This window comes from Mesoplodon mirus (genome assembly GCF_964341445.2).
Source record: "Mesoplodon mirus genome assembly, chromosome: 15".
Lineage (NCBI taxonomy): Eukaryota > Metazoa > Chordata > Mammalia > Artiodactyla > Ziphiidae > Mesoplodon > Mesoplodon mirus.
The window spans coordinates 62,224,999-62,242,612 of record NC_138991.1 but is presented as its reverse complement, the minus strand read 5'-3'; the positions used below and the strand labels follow the sequence as shown (position 1 = coordinate 62,242,612).

Sequence of the window (17,614 nt, the reverse complement as noted above, 5' to 3'; positions counted from 1 at the left end):
TGGGATTTAGGGAGGGATGGGGTGTTTGTAACAAGCCTTGTAAAATTATATGTAATATATACACACACGTATACAAACATACACATACACACACCCATATATATACATAAATACATATATATGTATATATATATATATATATATGTATACATATCATATACATGGGAAACTTTGTTACGTGTCTTAAAAGTCATGTTACCAAAATCATAAACAAAGAAACAAAGTGCTGCCAGACGGGGCTGCCCAGGGAGGGACAGTGAGTGTGGCCCATACCTGTGAGGGGCTGCTGCTTGGCGGCATCCCAGACCTTCACGGTCCTGCCCGCCGCGCTCACCAGGACGCCATCTGCGGTGGGATGGAACTGCAGTACCTCCACCTGGACGTCCTCAGGGCCCAGCACCAGCCCAGGATCTGAGGGCAGCGCCCCGCCAGGGGCAGGCAGTCGCCAGAGTTTCACCTGCAGGAAAGAGCGAGTCCGTGAGCCCAGGACTGGGAGGGGCCTCGCTGCCTCCAGCCAGCCTTGCCCCAGCTGCCCCCTACCCCAGGGGAAGGGAGGGGACGGGCTCAGGGTCACAAGGTGTGGTTAGAGGCCGAGGGGAAGATGTGGGAGTGGGGAGAGCCAAGCGCACTGCCCCCCCAGCACCACAGGCCTGCTGTCCTCAGGCAGCCAAGCAGCAGAACGCAGGTCATGGCCACAGCTCAGGGTAAGCGCACGGGAGCACACGGGAGCTGGCGTGGGTTGAGGAACTTAGCAGGAGGGGCTGGACTGCAAACCAGCAGGGCCCTGGTGGCTCATAAGGCCTGGAATAGCTCTTCCAGCCGCTCCACTCACCGTCCTGTCGGCTGAGGCCGTGGCCAGGAGAAAGTCATCAAAGGGAGAGAAGTCCAAGTCCGTGACCAGGTCTGAGGGAGAGAAACAGCTGACACAGGCCAGACATGGGCCAGATGTGGGCCCGCCGGAATGTCCTGTTCCAGCCCACCGTGCCCTCTCCCAAGGCCGGGACCACGGCCCAGGCATCTGAGCTGACCCCTCTGCCTACACGGCAGCAGGCTGAAAGTCCTCGAGGGGAGGGCACCTCTGGAGACCACAGGCCAATGCCACAGGCCCCCGCCTGCAACACACATCCCCAAGAGCCCTGCATCCCAGGGTGGTCAAGGGCCCATCACTGGGAGGTTGGCAGGATGATGGGCAGGAAGCTCCTTGGATCACCAGGTACCTGCATTCGCCCAAAATCCAGAACCCAGCTCAGGTGAATGGATACAAGCGCCGGCCCCCATGGGATTCACATATAGGACAGACTAGAGGCCACCCAGCCCTAACAGACACTCATCACATCCACAGGGAGACACACACTTCTCTGCAAATGCAGCAAGAGGCGGGCTGTGAACTCAGGGGGGACCCCAAGGTCAGGGGTCAGAGGAGGCTTCCTGCAGGGGGCACAATGGGCCCTGGAGAATATGGAGGGTGGCACAGGTTAGGACATCGGGTAGGCAGGGGGCTGGAGTGACATGCCTGACCTAGGAGTTCTCTGCCCCTTGACAAGCCAGGGCTGGCCCACCTACAGGAGTGCACCTGACCCAAGCCCAGGCAGCCAGCTTCTCTCTGAAGGGAGTTAAACCAGGAATGGGAAGCCTAGCGACAGGGTGCCTTAGGGACTGGCCTGGGTGGAGAGCAACCAGCTGGGAGGGAGCTGTCAACTCTCAAACCAGAACCCTCCTAAGGCCTGTGCGTCCAGCTGCTCCTTCAGTTCTGGAAGCTCCCCAAGAGTCTCCCAAATCCCTTTCTGGCTTAAGCAAGCTGGAGTTAGTCTCAGTTCTTTGCAACCAAAGAACCTGAACTGCTCATCTCCGGGGGGCCGGGAGGGGAGGTGGGGCACACGGAGTGAGCCAGAGCCCAGAGGGGAAGTGAGACTGGGGGTTTCAGGGGGACAGAGACAAGGCCAGGGCTCAGGTGTGGGGGCAGTGGAGATGTGAGCAGGACGGCCAGCCCCAAGGCACCAGAGCAAGGAGCACAGTGACCATCCCTACTGCCAGCCTCCCCAGGGGGGCCAAGCAGGTACACTTTCCTCCCAGGCCAGAGCCTGACCCTGGGCATCCTGCCAGAGGAGACGAGGAAGAGAAGGGGCGGGGACTTCCCTGGTGGCACAGTGGTTAAGAATCCACCTGCCAATGCAGGGGACACAGGTTCAATCCCTGGTCTGGGAAGATCCCACATGCCGCGGAGCAACTAAGCCCGTGCGGCACAACTACTGAAGCCCATGTGCCTAGAGCCTGTGCTCCGCAACAAGAGAAGCCCCCACTCACAACTAGAGAAAAGCCTGCGTGCAGCAATGAAGACCCAATGCAGCCGAAAAATAAATAAATAAAAATTTAAAAATTAAAAAAAAAAAAAAGGGAAGAGAAGGGGCGGATGGGAAGAGGCACACCTTGGGACAGCCCTAACCTGGACTCCTGGCCACGGAAGCCCTGCCACCCGACCCTGCGGGCTCCTTAAGGGACAGGGCAGGGCCCAGGCTGGGTGCAGACGCTGGCACCCCCAAGAGAATGCGCAGTGGTGATGTGGCCGATCTGAGTGCTCAGTTGTGCCGGCAGGCTTGTGGCCTTCATGTGTGTTTATCTCACCAAATCCTCACAACGACCCATCAGGATGGCACTGTGGTGTCATCCCCAACTGGAGGAAGAGGACATGAGGACAGAGAGATTAAGTAACCTGCCCATAGCTGCACAGCTAAGAAGGGGCAAGGCTGAGGGTCAGGCAGGCAGTCCAACTCCAGAACCTACATCTTCACCGCAACACACGGTGTTTCCCAACTCAGAGCAGGCCCCCAGCCACCACTCCACAGCCCAGTCATGCAGCAACGCTCTCTAGATGCTTCCCAGCCTTCTGCTCCCCTGGACCAAAGGACCACTTGGCCCTGAGCCAAAAGGCAGAAGATGCCCCTGAAGGCAGGGTGCCCTGAAGTCAGGGCAGCAGCCAGAACCCAGGCCACCACAGTCCCCCCCGCCACCAGCACCTAAGAGGGCAGACCAGTGCCTGGTGCCCAGACAGCAGGTTCTGAGGAGCTGGAGCTCAGCTACCCCCAGAGCAGCTTTCTGGCAAGGCTGCTCCTGCAGGGAGAGGCTCTGGATAGTCGGAGCCACAGTGAGGCTACGATCTGCCAACACAAGCCTGGTTCCCCAGTAACAGGGGGCCCACCACCTTGCAGACAACACCAACTTGAGGCCACTTCTCCATGAGGAAAAAGCATCAAGAAGCAAACAGCATGGTGTCTAAGAACACCTGGGTTCCGATTCTGGCTCTGCCAGCAGCAATGCCAACACTGCTAAATTCTTTAACTCTTTGAGCCTCAGTTTTCTTAGATGAAAAACTGGTTATTTAAAAACCTACTTCGGGGCTTCCCCGGTGGCGCAGTGGTTAAGAATCCGCCTGCCAATGCAGGGGATACAGGTTCAAGCCCTGGTCCGGGAAGATCTCACATGCCGCGGAGCAACTAAGCCCCTGCACCACAACTACTGAGCCTGAGCTCTAGAGCCTGTGAGCCACAACCACTGAGCCCGCGTGCCACAACTCCTGAAACCCACGTGCCTAGAGCCTGTGCTCTGCAACAAGAGAAGCCACCACAATGAGAAGCCTGCACACCACAACGAAGAGTAGCTCCCGCTCACCACAACTAGAGAAAGCCCATGTGCAGCAACGAAGACCCAACGCACCCAAAAAAAAAAAAAAAGAGGTATGAGAATGGATGAGAAAGCAGACTTCATCTACGCGCTACAACATTAGATGGATCGCAAAAACATCATTCCAAATGTAACAGACCAGATTCGAAAGACTAGGTATAGTGTGAATCCATTTATGTGAAACGTCCAGAAAAGGCCAGTCTGTAGAGCAGAAACCAGCAAAGGTTTTCTGTGAAGGCTGGGATAGGAAACATTTTAGGCTTCAAGGGACATACAGTCTCCGTCTCCTTAACTCTGCAGTTGTTGGAAAAAGCAGCCACAGACGGTAAGTCAATGAAGAGGCGTGGCTGTGTTCCAATAAAACTATTTACAAAGACAGGCAGCAGGCCAGATCTGGCCACACAGTAGCTTGCAGCCCCTGCAGCAGAGGCAGAAAGATCAACGGATGCCTGAGGCTGCAGCGCCCAAGGTAGAAACACATTAACTGCCAAGGGGCACAAGGGGTCTTTCTGGAATAGTGGAAATGTTCTAAGACTGGATGGTGGGATATGCAACCCTGTAACTTTAATAAAAGTCATCGAACCCTTCACTTAAAACAAGTAATGTTTATAGTATGTAAATGATACCTCGATAAAGTTGTTTCAAATTTTAAAAAAGGATTAGGTGAGAAAACGCAGATACACGCTTAGCACCCGGGGAGCTCTCTATCAGTCTTCACTCCTGTCATTTTATTAACCACCATCATCTTCATCAGGACCACTACACTGAGCTGCACGCCCAGACCAGGGACGAAGGATCAGCCCCCTTCCCTCACCCAAGGCTGCCCAACAGGCAGCCAGGAGCGCAGTCCAGAAGGTCTGGGCCCACGGCCACTGCAGCTGGACAGGGAAATGGGAGGCAGCTGGGCCAGCACTGCTGTAGCCCAAGGAGAGCAAACTGTTCCCTCAAAGCAGGCAGGCTGCCAGATGGACTGCTGGGCGCCCCCAGAAGCAGCTGTAGTGGTGGACAAAAGCTCTCTTTGTGAGGGCCCATCTCCGGCCCTGCAGCCCAACCAGCCCCCTCCTTGGAGTGCCCTGAGCAGCCTGGCTGGAAAGAATGCCTGGTGGTGAGAGGTGATCTGCTGGGCTCCAGGTGAGCACACAGGGCTAAGAACCACATAGGGTTGAGTCTTCTGCAGTGATGGGGAGCCAGCATCAGCCTGGAGCCTGGCACTGGCCGGTGCATATCCCCCTCCTTCCAGCCTGACCACCTGGAGCACCCAGCTTCCCTCCGCTCTGCCCAGGCCACAATTCTCAACCAGGAACCAGCCTTCCAATCTGGACCCCGTCTGTCAGAAGGCACAGAGAGGAGAACAGGAAGGACCCAGCCAGCCACAGGGCTGTGGGACCAGGTGAGTATGAATCCTTGGCCCCAGGGAGGGAGGGGCAAGTTCCAGGCTTCCTGGGTCCAGTCTCCACTCACCTGAATGGCAGCCCAGGTGGGTCACATGTCTCTTGTCCTCTCCCTGGCCTTCCAGGGGCACGATGCCCAGCACGCCTGTCAAACAAACACGGGGACTCTGACTTCAGGCCTAATAGGGATCTGTTACCCAGGACTCCCAGAGCACACAAGACCCAAAAGCTCAGCCTTGGACCTTCCCAGAGCCTCCACCAACTGTAAGGCCACACCCTTTGGGACAGAGTGATTGGCAGAGGTTTCGGTTCCTGCCCCACACAAGAGCCTTCCGTGACGTCGACTGTGCAAAGACACTAGGGTAAAAGGATGTCTCTTTAAGGCACTGTGGGTCATAAGCAGTCAGCATGGGGCTACCAGTTGCCACCTTCCCAGCTTTACCTGAGAAATAAGCCCTCACCAAAGGGCAGCAGAGCTGAGGAACAGGGAGAGAGGTCAGGATACAGTGAGATACAGCTCTGCCTAAAGCCTCTGGAATTCTTAGTTCTATAAACCAAAAAGGTATCCATTTCTTGCTTAAGTCAATTTGAGGTCTGAGTTATCACTGACAACCAAAGAGTCTCAACCAACACAGGGAGCTTTTGCGTTCGTATTGACCCCAGCTGCTCCCAGATGAGGAGTGGATTGCATATGAGGATAGCTGGAAACAAAGGCGACAACCCCCTCCCCACCCTCCAGGCCAAGCCAACATGTTTTTACAAACTTCGGGCAATGCCCGAAGCAAAGTCAATCTGCCTACTGTACATTGACCAGTTTGCAGGGGTCTAAGGCCTTCATGGTGCTGACCTCTGAGCCCTGAGAGGCCTCTCCAAGCCTCTGGCCCCACCCTACCTAGGGTGACAATGTCTGAATCCCCACAACCATGTTCACCTCCCTACCTGGACGGTCAGAGTTGAATGCAATTAAGCTGCAGCTGGCTTTGATATGGTTCCCACATGAGGGGACAGTTCCTGCTCGAATGTCACTGATCCAGGTCTGAAAATAAAGAACAAAAACGTGTTGGCCAGGGCTCTGCCTAAAGCAAGGGGTAGGGCATACGGCATAATCCAGGGAACTCTACCTTAAAGCTGCACCATTAGAGATGCATTCCTTAGGATCAAACCCTGTCCCCACTCACACAGTCCCTTAGAAAACGCAAAATGTCCTTGAAATGATAACCTGTCATTAAGGGGTTGATTTTGCTTATTAAATAAGTTCTCTAATAAGGGGAAGGAAGCTGTCAGAAGGAAGCTTAGGCTGAACAAAGTCAAGAGGCTAACTGGGCAGTGTGTGTGTTGGTGGGGGGTGGAGGGGTTTGATTCTGTTGAAAGGGAGAGAAGCAGAGAAAGGAGAAGTATGCACCTAAGGTAGAAGACAGACTTGACTTCCTCAGCTGCATTGCTGAAGGCCTCCACTAAGTACGGGGTCTCTTCCAAGCCCCAGAAGAAAACACTCAAGCTCAGAGAGGGGAAAATAAAGGCCTTTCCACGAAGTCCCATAGTCAGGTGAACGATGCACCCCCATAAAAAGGCAATAAGGTTAACACCCACATACGCAGAGGAACACTTTTTCTAAAACGGAGGTTGGCGAGGTCCCAGTGTTTCCTGTTGGTTTCAGCACCTCGCAGCATCCCTGCCGCCCGACGATCGAGCACCCACATTTCCCAGCCCACCCACTCACAGTGTCCTGGAAACCACCCCCACCATCCAAGTTTCTAGTTCAATGTTCACCTGCCACGGGTAGAACGTTATCATCTTGCATTATTCTCCCCTCCTGATTCATGTTTCCTGTACAAATACAGTGACAGGAAATATCTTTGAAAAGAACCCATCACCTGTTCTCCCATCTCCCTAACATAAAAACCATTTTAAGCTCTCCCTGTAATCCCTAATTCTATGACTGTCTGTTTACCTTGTTGGACTGAGGTCCACCCAGAAACAAGCCCCAGAGCTCCTCAAGTACACTCCAGACCCCTCCAAGCATTATTGCACTCAGAGCAATGGTCTTAATGCAAATGTGAGAACCTCTCCACCACCAGCCCCCCACACCCGCTTCAACCTTTCGATGGCTCCCCACTGCGCTCAGAGTAAAACCCAACTTCTTCCTGTGGCCCTCAGGCTCTGCAGGCCCACTCTGGACTCAGCTGACACCATGCTTCCCTGTCACTGCCCTCCATCCACCCTGGCCCACTTTCCTTCTTCCACCAGGCTCTTTCTCACCCCATTCCTCCTATGGCTGGCTTTTTCTCACCCTTCCTGACTTAGCTTAAATGTCACCTCCTCCCAGCAGCCTTCCCAGAATACCCTACTGAGGTTAACCCCACCTCTAAGTCCATCTCCATCTTCATCTTCATCCCGGCCCCTCATGTGTGTTCTTCAGTGCATTTATTAAAACCTGCATTGCCCTTGCATGCCTGTCTGCTTTCTGGCTGTCTCCCTCAAGAGACTAAGCACCAGAGAGGAAGGAAAATGCTGTCGTGTTCACTGCTGTGGTTCCAGCAGCTGGACACAGCACATGGGACGTGCCCAGGAAATATGGTCCAGAGGATAAAAACCGGGTTTTTGCTCCAGGCTGCCCTCATGTGAGATGGTCCCTGATGGGGTCACCAGAGGTCAGTTACTAGGCTTCATTATTGGAAGACTCTCACAGGCCTTCCAAATAATGTTTCGCTGTAGACCAAGGATGGCATCATCTCTGAAGCACACCCCTCATCAGGCCTGCTGCCCTTCCAGAGGACCGAGGTGCCCTCCCACCACCTGGTTCAGCTCTTCCTCTGGGCTCCACCTGCTCGGGCTTCCCAGGCCCCACCCAGCCTTTGGCAGCATCACTCCGAAGAGGGGAAGAGCTCACGGCAGCCGCGAGAGGAAGCGCCAGCGGAAACCCGAGGGAGGGGCGCGCTTCTGGCCGAGGAGCTCCCCCTCTCCAGCTGACACACCCGGACTCGCCAAGACCAGGACAGAGAGGGGCATGTCTCTCACACCCCAGCCCCGGGCAGGGGCGATCGGGGCGGCAGGGAGGAGGAGCCGCCCGGCTCGGGGCGAGGTCGACCGGAAGCCGGGAAGGCAGGCAGCCTTGCAGGCTTCAGGCCTTGGCCCCGCTGGGCTGGCTGCGCCGCCTCGGTGGTCCCGGTGCGAGGCGGCCGGGCTAGCGGAACGCAGGGCTCATCGAGAGGCCAGAGAGTGTCCCGGGAGCGCCAGGCTCCGACCGCCGCGTGGCGACGGACGGCCCGGACGACGGCCCCGGGCCTGAAGGGGGAGCGCCTGGGCAGGCGGGCTCGCGGGGGTAGGGAGGGTCCCCGCTCTGGGCCAGAGGAGGGGGAGGGGTGGCCGCTGGGCAAGGGGCGACGGCAGCCGGGCTCACCTCGCGGCGGGGCGGCCGAGCTTCCGTATGCCTGTACTTGGACACCTTGAAGCGGTTCATGGCGGCGGGAACCGCGGCGGTCGCAGCTTCGAGGACCCGGGCGTCGGCTCTCAGGTGCACCGCGAGCAGCCGCGACTCCCGCCTCCTCCCGCCCCACCCACGGCCCGCCGCTCTAGGCCACGCCCCTACGCGCCTCAGGCCAATCGCAGCCCGCTCCGGTCCACCGAGCCACTCCTCCAGCCCCTCTCCCTCCGCGCGCACGCCTCGGGCCCCGCCCTCCGGCCAATCGCCGCTCGGCCTCCCCTGGAGGCCACGCCCCGATGCCGAAGGCCAGGCCGCGCGGGTCGGGAGGTCACGTGCGGTGCGCTGTCTTCCCGTGGTCCCGCCGGGTGTGCGGGTCTAGGGGCAACAGCTGCGATTTTTGTGGCCAGGAATTTGCCTCGGGAGGCTTTCCAGTGTGCGGGGCACGCCCTTCCCCGGGAGGAGGGAAAACAGAAGTGAACTAGCTCCACTTAGGAGACTGGGAACACTCTCAGGGAGAAAGGGGCCGCTGGCAGGGGTCACACAGATAGTGGCAGCGGAGGGGATCCCAGGTCTGATGCAAATCCCTGTCCGTGGGACCTACTCTATAGGCTCCGCATCCCACCCACCCTACTTAGGTCATGTGGGCTCGGTAGGAGGGGAGTTGAAGACTTCAGCGTCCCTTTATAAGGGCGAGTCAGGCCTTGGGCGCGGTGGGGCAAAACTCCTCGAAGGAAATCAATCAATTGCAGATAAGCTGAAAGGGCAGTAGATAAGGGCCGTGGAGAATCTTAAACAGCAAATTTGCCCAACCGGCGCTGCTTGGTTAGTCCCCGGACAAACCTGGGGCGATGCACTCCACAAGCCTTTCTCTTCGCTTTGAAAATTGACTCCGTGATTACAGAATATGCTTTCGGCTTGAGAACAGACATAACACCTGCTCAGGCGTGTCTGGAAAGGGGACTTTGATCTGAGGAATGCGAATGATTGGTCGCAACGTCCGCTACTGTGAAAATTCGCCTTCCGCAGCCTGCTGCAGACAACAGCCTCAACTTAGGCAGGCTGCCCAGAGGGTAACTCTGAAAGCTTAGTCTGGCGATGGGCACGAATGGACTCCAAAATGAAAGTTCTTTTTTTCAGTTCTCACAGGTAAAATGTGACCACTCAGGGGCCCTTACTGAGTTAAGAGCACCTTTGATCTCCATAAACTAAAGATAGACTGTCAGTAGGGTTGACTGAGGCCTGGGATTTGGAATTCCAAGCAGTCTGGCAGGAGTTCAGCTTTCCCATGGCACATACTCTTCAGACTCTGGAATTCCAGCAGCTTTGGAAAAGGCACCATCAGTACAGTCTTGAGTTCGTGTGGTGTTCAGTTACTGCAGGTGTCGCTTATGCTTTTTTTTTAAATTGTGGCAAAAAACATATAAAATCTAACATTTTTACCTGTACAGTTCAGGAGTGTTAAAGACATTCACAGTGTTGTGCAAGAGATATCCAGAACTTTCTCAAGGAAAGCTGGAACTATAGCCATTAAGCAACAGCTCCCCATTTCCCCTTCTCCCCAACCCATAGTAATCATTATTCTGCTTCCTGTTTCTATGAATTTGACTACTTTAGATACCAAATATAAGTGGAATCATGCACCATTTGTCCTTTTGTGACTGGCTTATTTCATTGTAATGTCATCAAGGCTCATCCCTGCTGTAGCATGTGACAGAATTTCCATCATTCTTAAGACTGGATAATATTCTGTTGCATGTATTTACCACATTTTGTTTATTCATTTGTCCATCAATGGTTACTTGGGTTCACCCACCTCTTGGCTATTGTGAGTAATGCTTCTAAGAACATGGCTGTGCAAATATCTCTTCGGGACTCTGCTTTCAATACTTTTGGATATATACCCAGAAGTGGGATTGTTGGAGCATATGGTAGTTCTATTTTAAATTTTCTGAGGGATCTCCATACCAGATATTGTTTTTAGAATTACAGTTACTAAAAGTTAGGGTTTTTAAAAAAATTTATTTATTTATTTGGGTTGCAGTGGGTCTTAGTTGCGGCACGAGGGATCTTTAGTTGCGGTGTGTGGACTTCTTAGTTGCAGCATTTGTGTGGGATCTAGTTCCCTGACCAAGGATCAAACCCAGGCCCCCTCCGTTGGGAGCACAGAGTCTTACCCACTGGACCACCAGGGAAGCCCTACTAAAAGTTTATTACCAGCCTTTAGTTACTGTTGGTTGTTTGGTTAATTCTACAGTATGCAGTAACCCCTATTTGCATCAACTGTATTTGACTTATAACTTTCCAGTACGGGGACATTCAGACATTATGTATTGTGGTTCAAATATAAATCAACTGTAGACCTAAAACTATAAAATTCTTAGAAGAAAACAAGGGGCAAAAGCTTCACAACAACCTTTCCCCTGGCTGGCAGCTTGGAGGCTGCACGATGCCTGGAGTTACTGTAAAAGACGTGAACCAGAAGGAGTTCATCAGAGCTCTCGGAGCCTTCCTCAAAAAGTCCGGGAAGGGCTTCCCTGGTAGTGCAGTGGTTGAGAGTCCGCCTGCTGATGCAGGGGACACGGGTTCGTGCCCCGGTCCGGGAAGATCCCACCTGCCGCGGAGTGGCTGGGCCCGTGAGCCATGGCCGCTGAGGCTGTGCGTCCGGAGCCTGTGCTCCGCAGCGGGAGAGGCCACAGCAGTGAGAGGCCTGCATACTGCAAAAAAAAAAAAAAAAAAAAGTCCGCGAAGCTTAAAGTCCCTGAATGGGTGGACACTGTCAAGCTAGCCAAGCATAGAGAGCTCGCTCCCTACGATGAGAACTGGTTCTACACACAAGCTGCTTCCACAGCACGGCACCTGTACCTCCAGGGCAGCTCTGGGGTTGGTTCCATGACCAAGAACTATGAGGGGTGTCAGAGACATGGTGTCATGCCCAGCCACTTCAGCAGAGGCTCCAAGAGCATGGCCCGTCGGGTCCTCCAAGCCCTGGAGGGGCTGAAAATGGTGGAAAAGGACCAAGATGGGGGTTGCAAACTAACACCTCACGGACAGAGAGATCTGGATGGAATCACTGGACAGGTGGCAGCTGCCAACAAGAAGCATTAGAACAAATTATGCTGGGTTAATAAATTGCCTCATTTGTAAAAAAAAAAAAAACTTCACAGCATTGGATTTGGCAATGAATTTTTGGATATGACACCAAAGGTACAGGCAAAAAAGAAAAAATAAACAAACTGGACTTCATAAGAAGTTTTTAAATTTGTGCATCAAAAGACACTGTCGGGGGCTTCCCTGGTGGTGCAGTGGTTAAGAATCCGCCTGCCAATGCAAGGGACACGGGTTTGAGCCCTGGTCTGGGAAGATCCCACATGCTGCAGCTGCAACTAAGCCCGTGCTCCACAACTACTGAGCCTGTGCTCTAGAGCCCGTGAGTCACAACTACTGAAGCCCGCACGCCTAGAGCCTGTGCTCTACAACAAGAAAAGCCACCGCAATGAGAAGCCCGCGCACCGCAATGAAGAGTACTTTCCGCTCACCGCAACTAGAGAAAGCCCAAGCGCAGCAATGAAGACCCAACGCAGCCAAAAATAAATAAATAAATAAATAAATTTATTTTTTTAAAAAGAGAGAAATACTGTCAGCAGAGTGAAAGGCAACACACAGGGTGGGAGAAAATATCTGCAAATCATAGATCTGATAAGGGATTAATATCCAGAATATATAAAGAACTCCTAAAACTTAACGACAACAAAAAACCTACCTAGGGACTTCCCTGGTGGTCCAGTGGTAAAGAACCTGCCTTCCAATTCAGGGGACAAGGGTTTGATCCCTGACTGGGGAACTAAGATCCCACATGCCGCGGGGCAACTAAGCCTGCGTGCCACAACTATTGAGCTCACGCGCCTCAAAAAGAGAGCTCGTGTGCCGCAAACTACAGGGCCCGCGCGCCCTGGAGCCATCCCACCACAACTAGAGGAGAAAACCCCGCATACCACAACTAGAGAGAAGCCTGAGCACAGCAGAGACCATGCGCCGTAATGAAAGATCCTGCATACCTCAACGAAGACCCCATGTGCTGCAACTAACACTTGACACAGCCAAAAAAATAAGGAAAATAAATAAATATTTTTAAAAGTTTTAAAGAAAAAACCTACCTCATTTTATTTTTTTTAAATAAATTTATTTATTTTATTTTTGGCTGTGTTGAGTCCTCACTGCTGCACACGGGCTCTCTCTAGTTGCAGAGAGCGGGGGCTGTTTGTTGCGGTGCACAGGCTTCTCAGTACGGTGGCCTCTCTTGTTGCGGAGCACGGGCTCTAGGCTCATGGGCTCATGGGCTCATGGGCTCATGGGCTCATGGGCTCACGGGCTTCAGTAGTTGTGGCGCACGGGCTTAGTTGCGCTGCAGCATGTGGGATCTTTCCAGACCAGGACTCAAACCCGTGTCCCCTGCATTGGCAGGCAGACTCTCAACCACTGAGCCACCAGGGAAGCCCCTACCTAATTTTAAAATGAGCAAAGGACTTGATAGATATTGCTCCAAAGAAGATATACACATGGCCAATTAGCACATGAAAAGATGCGCAACATCACTACTCATCAGAGAAATGCAAATCAAGACTACAATAAGTTAACATTTCACACCCAGTAGGATAGCTACTATCAAAAACAAAACAAAATGAAAAACAAAACCCAGAAAAACAGAAAGTAAGAAGCCTTAAAGAGGATTTAGAGTAATTGGAACCCTTGTACGTGGTTGGTGGGAATGTAAAATGATATAGCCACTGTGGAAAACTTTATGACAGTTCCTTAAAAAATTAAAATAAAACTGCCACATGATCCAAGAATTTCACTTTTGGGTACATACCCAAAAGAATTGAAAACAGAGTCACAAAGAAATATTTGCACGCCTACGTTCATAGCAGCATTATTCACAATAGCTAAAACATGGAAGAATCCAAATGTACATTGATGGATGAGTGGATAATCAAAATGTGGTATATACATTCATTGGAATATTGTTTAAAGTAATTAGCTTTTAAAAAGAAAGACAATCGGGGGGCTTCCCTGGTGGCACAGTGGTTAAGAATCCTCCTGCCAATGCAGGGAACACAGGTTTGAGCCCTGGTCTGGGAAGATCCCACACGCCTCGAAACAACTAAGCCTGTGCACCACAACTACTGAGCCTGCACTCTAGAGCCCGTAAGCCACAACTACTGAGCCCAAGTGCCACAACTACTGAAGCCCTCGTGCCTAGAGCCTGTGCTCTGCAACAAGAGAAGCCACCGCAATGAGAAGCCTATGCACTGCAACGAAGAGTAACCCCCACTCGCCACAACTAGAGAAAGCCCGTGTGCAGCAATGAAGACCCAACGCAGCCAAAAATAAATAAATAAGATTAAAAAAAAAGACAATCAGGAATTCTGTGGCAGTCCAGTGGCTGGGACTCTTCACTTTCCCTGCTGAGGGCTGGGGTTCAATCCCTGGTCAGGGAACTAAGATCCCACAAGCCTCATGGCGCAGCCAAAAAAAAAAAAAAAGGAAAGAAAATCTGCAAGATGCAGATTTCATCAGGCATAGATGAAACTTGAGAACAAAAAGATAAATACCATGCGATTCCATTTATGAGGTACTTAGAGTACTCAAAATCATAGAGATGGAAAGTAGAATGGTGGTTGCCAGGGGCTGGGGGAGGAGGAAGTGGGGAGTGTAATGGGTATAGAGTTTCAGTTTTACAGGATGAAAAGAGTTTGGAGATGGATGGTGGTGATGGTTGCACAAAATTATACATATATTTAATACCACTGAACTGTGCCCTTAAAATAGTTAAGATGTTAAATTTTATTATGTGCATTTTCCCACAATAAAAAAATATAAGTCAACTATACACCTACTGCAAAAGTTCATTGTAAACCTCCCAGATTTGCTTGATGTCACTTCATTATTATCCCTGAATTACTTGTGTTTTTTTTAATGTACCATTATGTCAGATGGGCCTAAATGGGCACAGTCAGAAAGCGAGAAAGCCTTTAACCCCCAGAGGTAACAAATGGATATGCCATGGGCTAAATCTGGTCTACAGATATGTTTTAGTGGTTCATATGGTGTTTTAAAAATTGGGAAGCTTCAAAAAAGTTTGGATTTCAGATCTCTTGAAAAACTGAAAGATCTGGCAACGCTAGGTCCACATCCCTAAGTGGCTAAAATGCGCTGGAGCTGACAGCAACTGCCACTTTTAAAACATGTTTTCCTCACTCATCATAGTCCCACCAGCCCCTGTGGTCTTTTTTTTTTTTTTTTTAATACTACTGTTGTTTTTGTAAAATATTTATTTATTTATTTGGCTGCATAGGGTCTTAGTTGAGGCACATGGGATCTTCATTGCCGCATGCAAGATTTCCATTTGGCATGTGGGATCTTTAGTTGATTACTTTTGGCTGTGCTGGATCTTCGTTGCTGCCCGCGGGTTTTCTCTAGTTGCAGCAAGCTGGGGCTACTCTCGAGTGGGGTGCGCGGGCTTCTCACTGTCGTGGCTTCTCTAGTTGCAGAGCACAGGCTCTAGGCGCCTGGGCTTCAGTAGTTGTGGCTTGCGGGCCCTAGAGCACAGGCTCAGTAGTTGTGGCGCACAGGCTTAGTTGCTCCGCGGCATGTGGGATCTTCCTGAACCAGGGCTCAAACCTGTGTCCCCCGCATTGGCAGGTGGATTCTTAACCACTATGCCACCAGGGAAGTCCCAGCCCCTGTGGTCTTATGCACAGCCACTCCATTCTTGTGCTTTACCTGTCTGGTCCTGGCACCTGGGTTTGTGATCCCCTGACCTTCTCTCCCAGGAGAGAAAGAGGCCATGCCCCTGGCTGTGCTGGGTCATGTGACTATTGCCACAAACTGGGGGCTGGTGGAAGCAGAGTAGAAGAATGTCAACTTTTCCATTGCCATAGTGATGAACCTGAGCTCCACAGCAGGGGAGACGGAAGGGCCAGAGGGACATCATCAAGGCCCAGAGAATGACCATCTCACGTGTTCCCAGGTCCATTCTGGCTGAGTGATCACTGGAGAATAATTTTAGTAGAGTTCAGAGCTCTAAGGCTGCTGCAGACTTGAGCAGAATAAATTAGTTCATGGATTGCAAAGTTGAACTGACAGCCTCCAAGATTCCTTCCAGCCCCTCAAGCCTATGAATTGACAGCTTTGTCTCTTTGCACTCCTAGAAACCCCATTTCACTGTCTATAAGGACACAGGAAGACACCTCTCTACCTTAAAAGGCAGCCTATCAAAACGTGGATCAAATTTCAATAGGGCGGATGTCTGGTTAGCTTGGTGCCTGGCAGGATGATTTCAATTTCACAGGTCCTATTTCCAAGAGTAATTAATAATGAACAAGAATTTGGGAGTCCATTGTAGTGAGGTCCTCATTCTAGAAAACCCAAAACACTTCGTGTAACCAAAGGAAGAGACATCAGCAGAAAGAAAAGGGACGAGCAAGAAGAAAGCAAAAAAAAAAAAAAACCACACAAAAGCATTAAAGAGCCTTAGGATGCATCTTTATTTTCAGCTGTGATGCCAAAGAGAGGAATTTTCTGACATGGTGTTCCCTTAATCTTCTGTAAAGTCAGTTGTTTCCATAAATTAGAATTTTTGCAAGAGAGGGAGGCATGAGGCCAGCTTCAGTGCCAATAACAAATTATTTAGATCTAGTTATCTGCCCCTGAAATGGTTGTCTATTAAAATACACAAAGGCATATGTAGTTATTTCAGCATAGGAAATGAACAATTAAGCAACAAAATACATTTCAAAAATGGAGAAAAACATGACAGTGCACCTTGTATTATTATTTTGTTGTTTATGGAGGTGTCCCCATGTAGTCTTGGGGCTCTGAAGTTTTACTACATTTAGTGATTTGTTCTGATTTTTTTTTACAATAACTTGCAAACTATTCATATATATTTTTTTGGCCATGCCGCGTGGCATGCAGGATCTTAGTTCCCCCAACCAGGGATCTAACCCGTGCCCCCTACAATGGAAGCACGGGGTCTTAACCACTGGACTGCCAGGGAAGTCCCCAAAATATTTTAACAGAAACACAAAATTTAACTTTTGTGGTGATAATTCACAACTAAAGAACATTTCCATAGAAAAGACTGTCATTTACTAAGGTGATGTTTTTCACTTTGGAGTCTACTGATCACCAGGATATCCACAGCTTTATTCTCAGCATCTGTGGTTCTTTTTTTTCTTTAGGAGTTCCTTTCATTTCTCAGGTTTGTGAAACATTGTTTAAGTTTAAGCCTAGTTTGGGCAGAAGAGTATTTCGCTGGGAGCTGAAACCACTTGTGTTTTTTTCGTTTTTTTGTTTTTTGGGTTTTTTTTTTTTTTTGCGGTACATGGGCCTCTCACTGTTGTGGCCTCTCCCATTGCGGAGCACAGGCTCCAGACGCGCAGGCTCAGCGGCCATGGCTCATGGGCCCAGCCGCTCCGCGGCATGTGGGATCTTCCCGGACCGGGGCACGAACCCGTGTCCCCTGCATCGGCAGGCGGACTCTCAACCACTGCGCCACCAGGGAAGCCCCACTCGTGTTTTTTTTTAAAGGGCCTTTTAGAAATCACTAGCATGAAAGTCCTGTTGGGAATACCCAGGTGAGCCAGGCAAGGATATAGTTCATCTTGTACTGCAGGGAACTGCACCCACTGCAGAGGTCATGCCTGGGAACATCTGGGTCCCACATTCCACACTCCCTCGGAATTGTCCCATACTCTCTTGGGGAGGAAAGGAAATGCTACAACTAGAGAAATTGTGACCCTGCTTGTATTGCCTCTGAAGGCTTAGGCCCTTCTGCCCTCCTGGGAAGGACTCCTCACTCATATGGAGAAGGAGCAGTGGTCCCATCATGTAGCTGTGGACTTGGGCAGTCCCATAGTACCTCAGAAGCCCAATGTCCACTGGAAATCACAGGGTAGACCCTCTAGTCTCCCTGTGTCTTCAGCCTGGCACGCTGGAGGACCACACTTAAGTTCCCTGCTAGTGCTCCCAGATCTCCCCACCTCGGGACAGCCAGAAAGGGCGCAGTAGAATAGTAAAATGAGAAGTGCAGACAGGAAGATGCTTGCGAAACTTGTCTGTC

At 51.3% G+C, this 17,614-nt stretch overlaps 2 protein-coding genes across 5 annotated transcripts in view; one reads left to right on the top strand and one right to left on the bottom strand.

Annotated features, from left to right (window-relative positions):
* Positions 1 to 8,613, bottom strand: part of LOC309816382 (coronin-7) — a 57,195-nt gene extending 48,582 nt beyond the window's left edge. For 3 of the 4 annotated variants that reach the window (XM_082643814.1, XM_082643815.1, XM_082643817.1), the window contains exons 1-5: positions 8,470 to 8,613; positions 6,009 to 6,105; positions 5,140 to 5,214; positions 833 to 903; positions 274 to 457 (exon numbers count right to left, since the gene is read on the bottom strand). In XM_082643814.1, the coding sequence (XP_082499940.1) occupies positions 274 to 457; positions 833 to 903; positions 5,140 to 5,214; positions 6,009 to 6,105; positions 8,470 to 8,529 (487 nt within the window). In that variant the 5' untranslated portion in view covers positions 8,530 to 8,613. Of the gene's footprint in view, positions 1 to 273; positions 458 to 832; positions 904 to 5,139; positions 5,215 to 6,008; positions 6,106 to 6,839; positions 6,892 to 8,469 lie in introns of those variants that run through there. The other variant, XM_082643816.1, reaches the window with a different exon arrangement.
* A 2,286-nt stretch (positions 8,614 to 10,899) lies between these two features.
* LOC309817075 (small ribosomal subunit protein eS19-like) lies at positions 10,900 to 11,643 on the top strand. The gene is made up of 2 exons (XM_082645006.1): positions 10,900 to 11,020; positions 11,242 to 11,643. The coding sequence occupies exons 1-2, from the start codon at positions 10,940 to 10,942 to the stop codon at positions 11,596 to 11,598; spliced, it is 438 nt and encodes a 145-aa protein (XP_082501132.1). The 5' UTR covers positions 10,900 to 10,939; the 3' UTR covers positions 11,599 to 11,643.
* The last annotated feature ends 5,971 nt before the right edge of the window (positions 11,644 to 17,614 follow it).

What these genes read in the sequence shown, in the direction of transcription:
- LOC309817075 (XM_082645006.1), top strand. Translation starts at nt 10,940, where the DNA reads ATGCCTGGAGTTACTGTAAAAGACGTGAACCAGAAGGAGTTCATCAGA. An exon ending in TCCTCAAAAAGTCCGGGAAG is followed by an intron (nt 11,021 to 11,241) that starts GGCTTCCCTGGT and finishes AAGTCCGCGAAG; the next exon opens with CTTAAAGTCCCTGAATGGGT.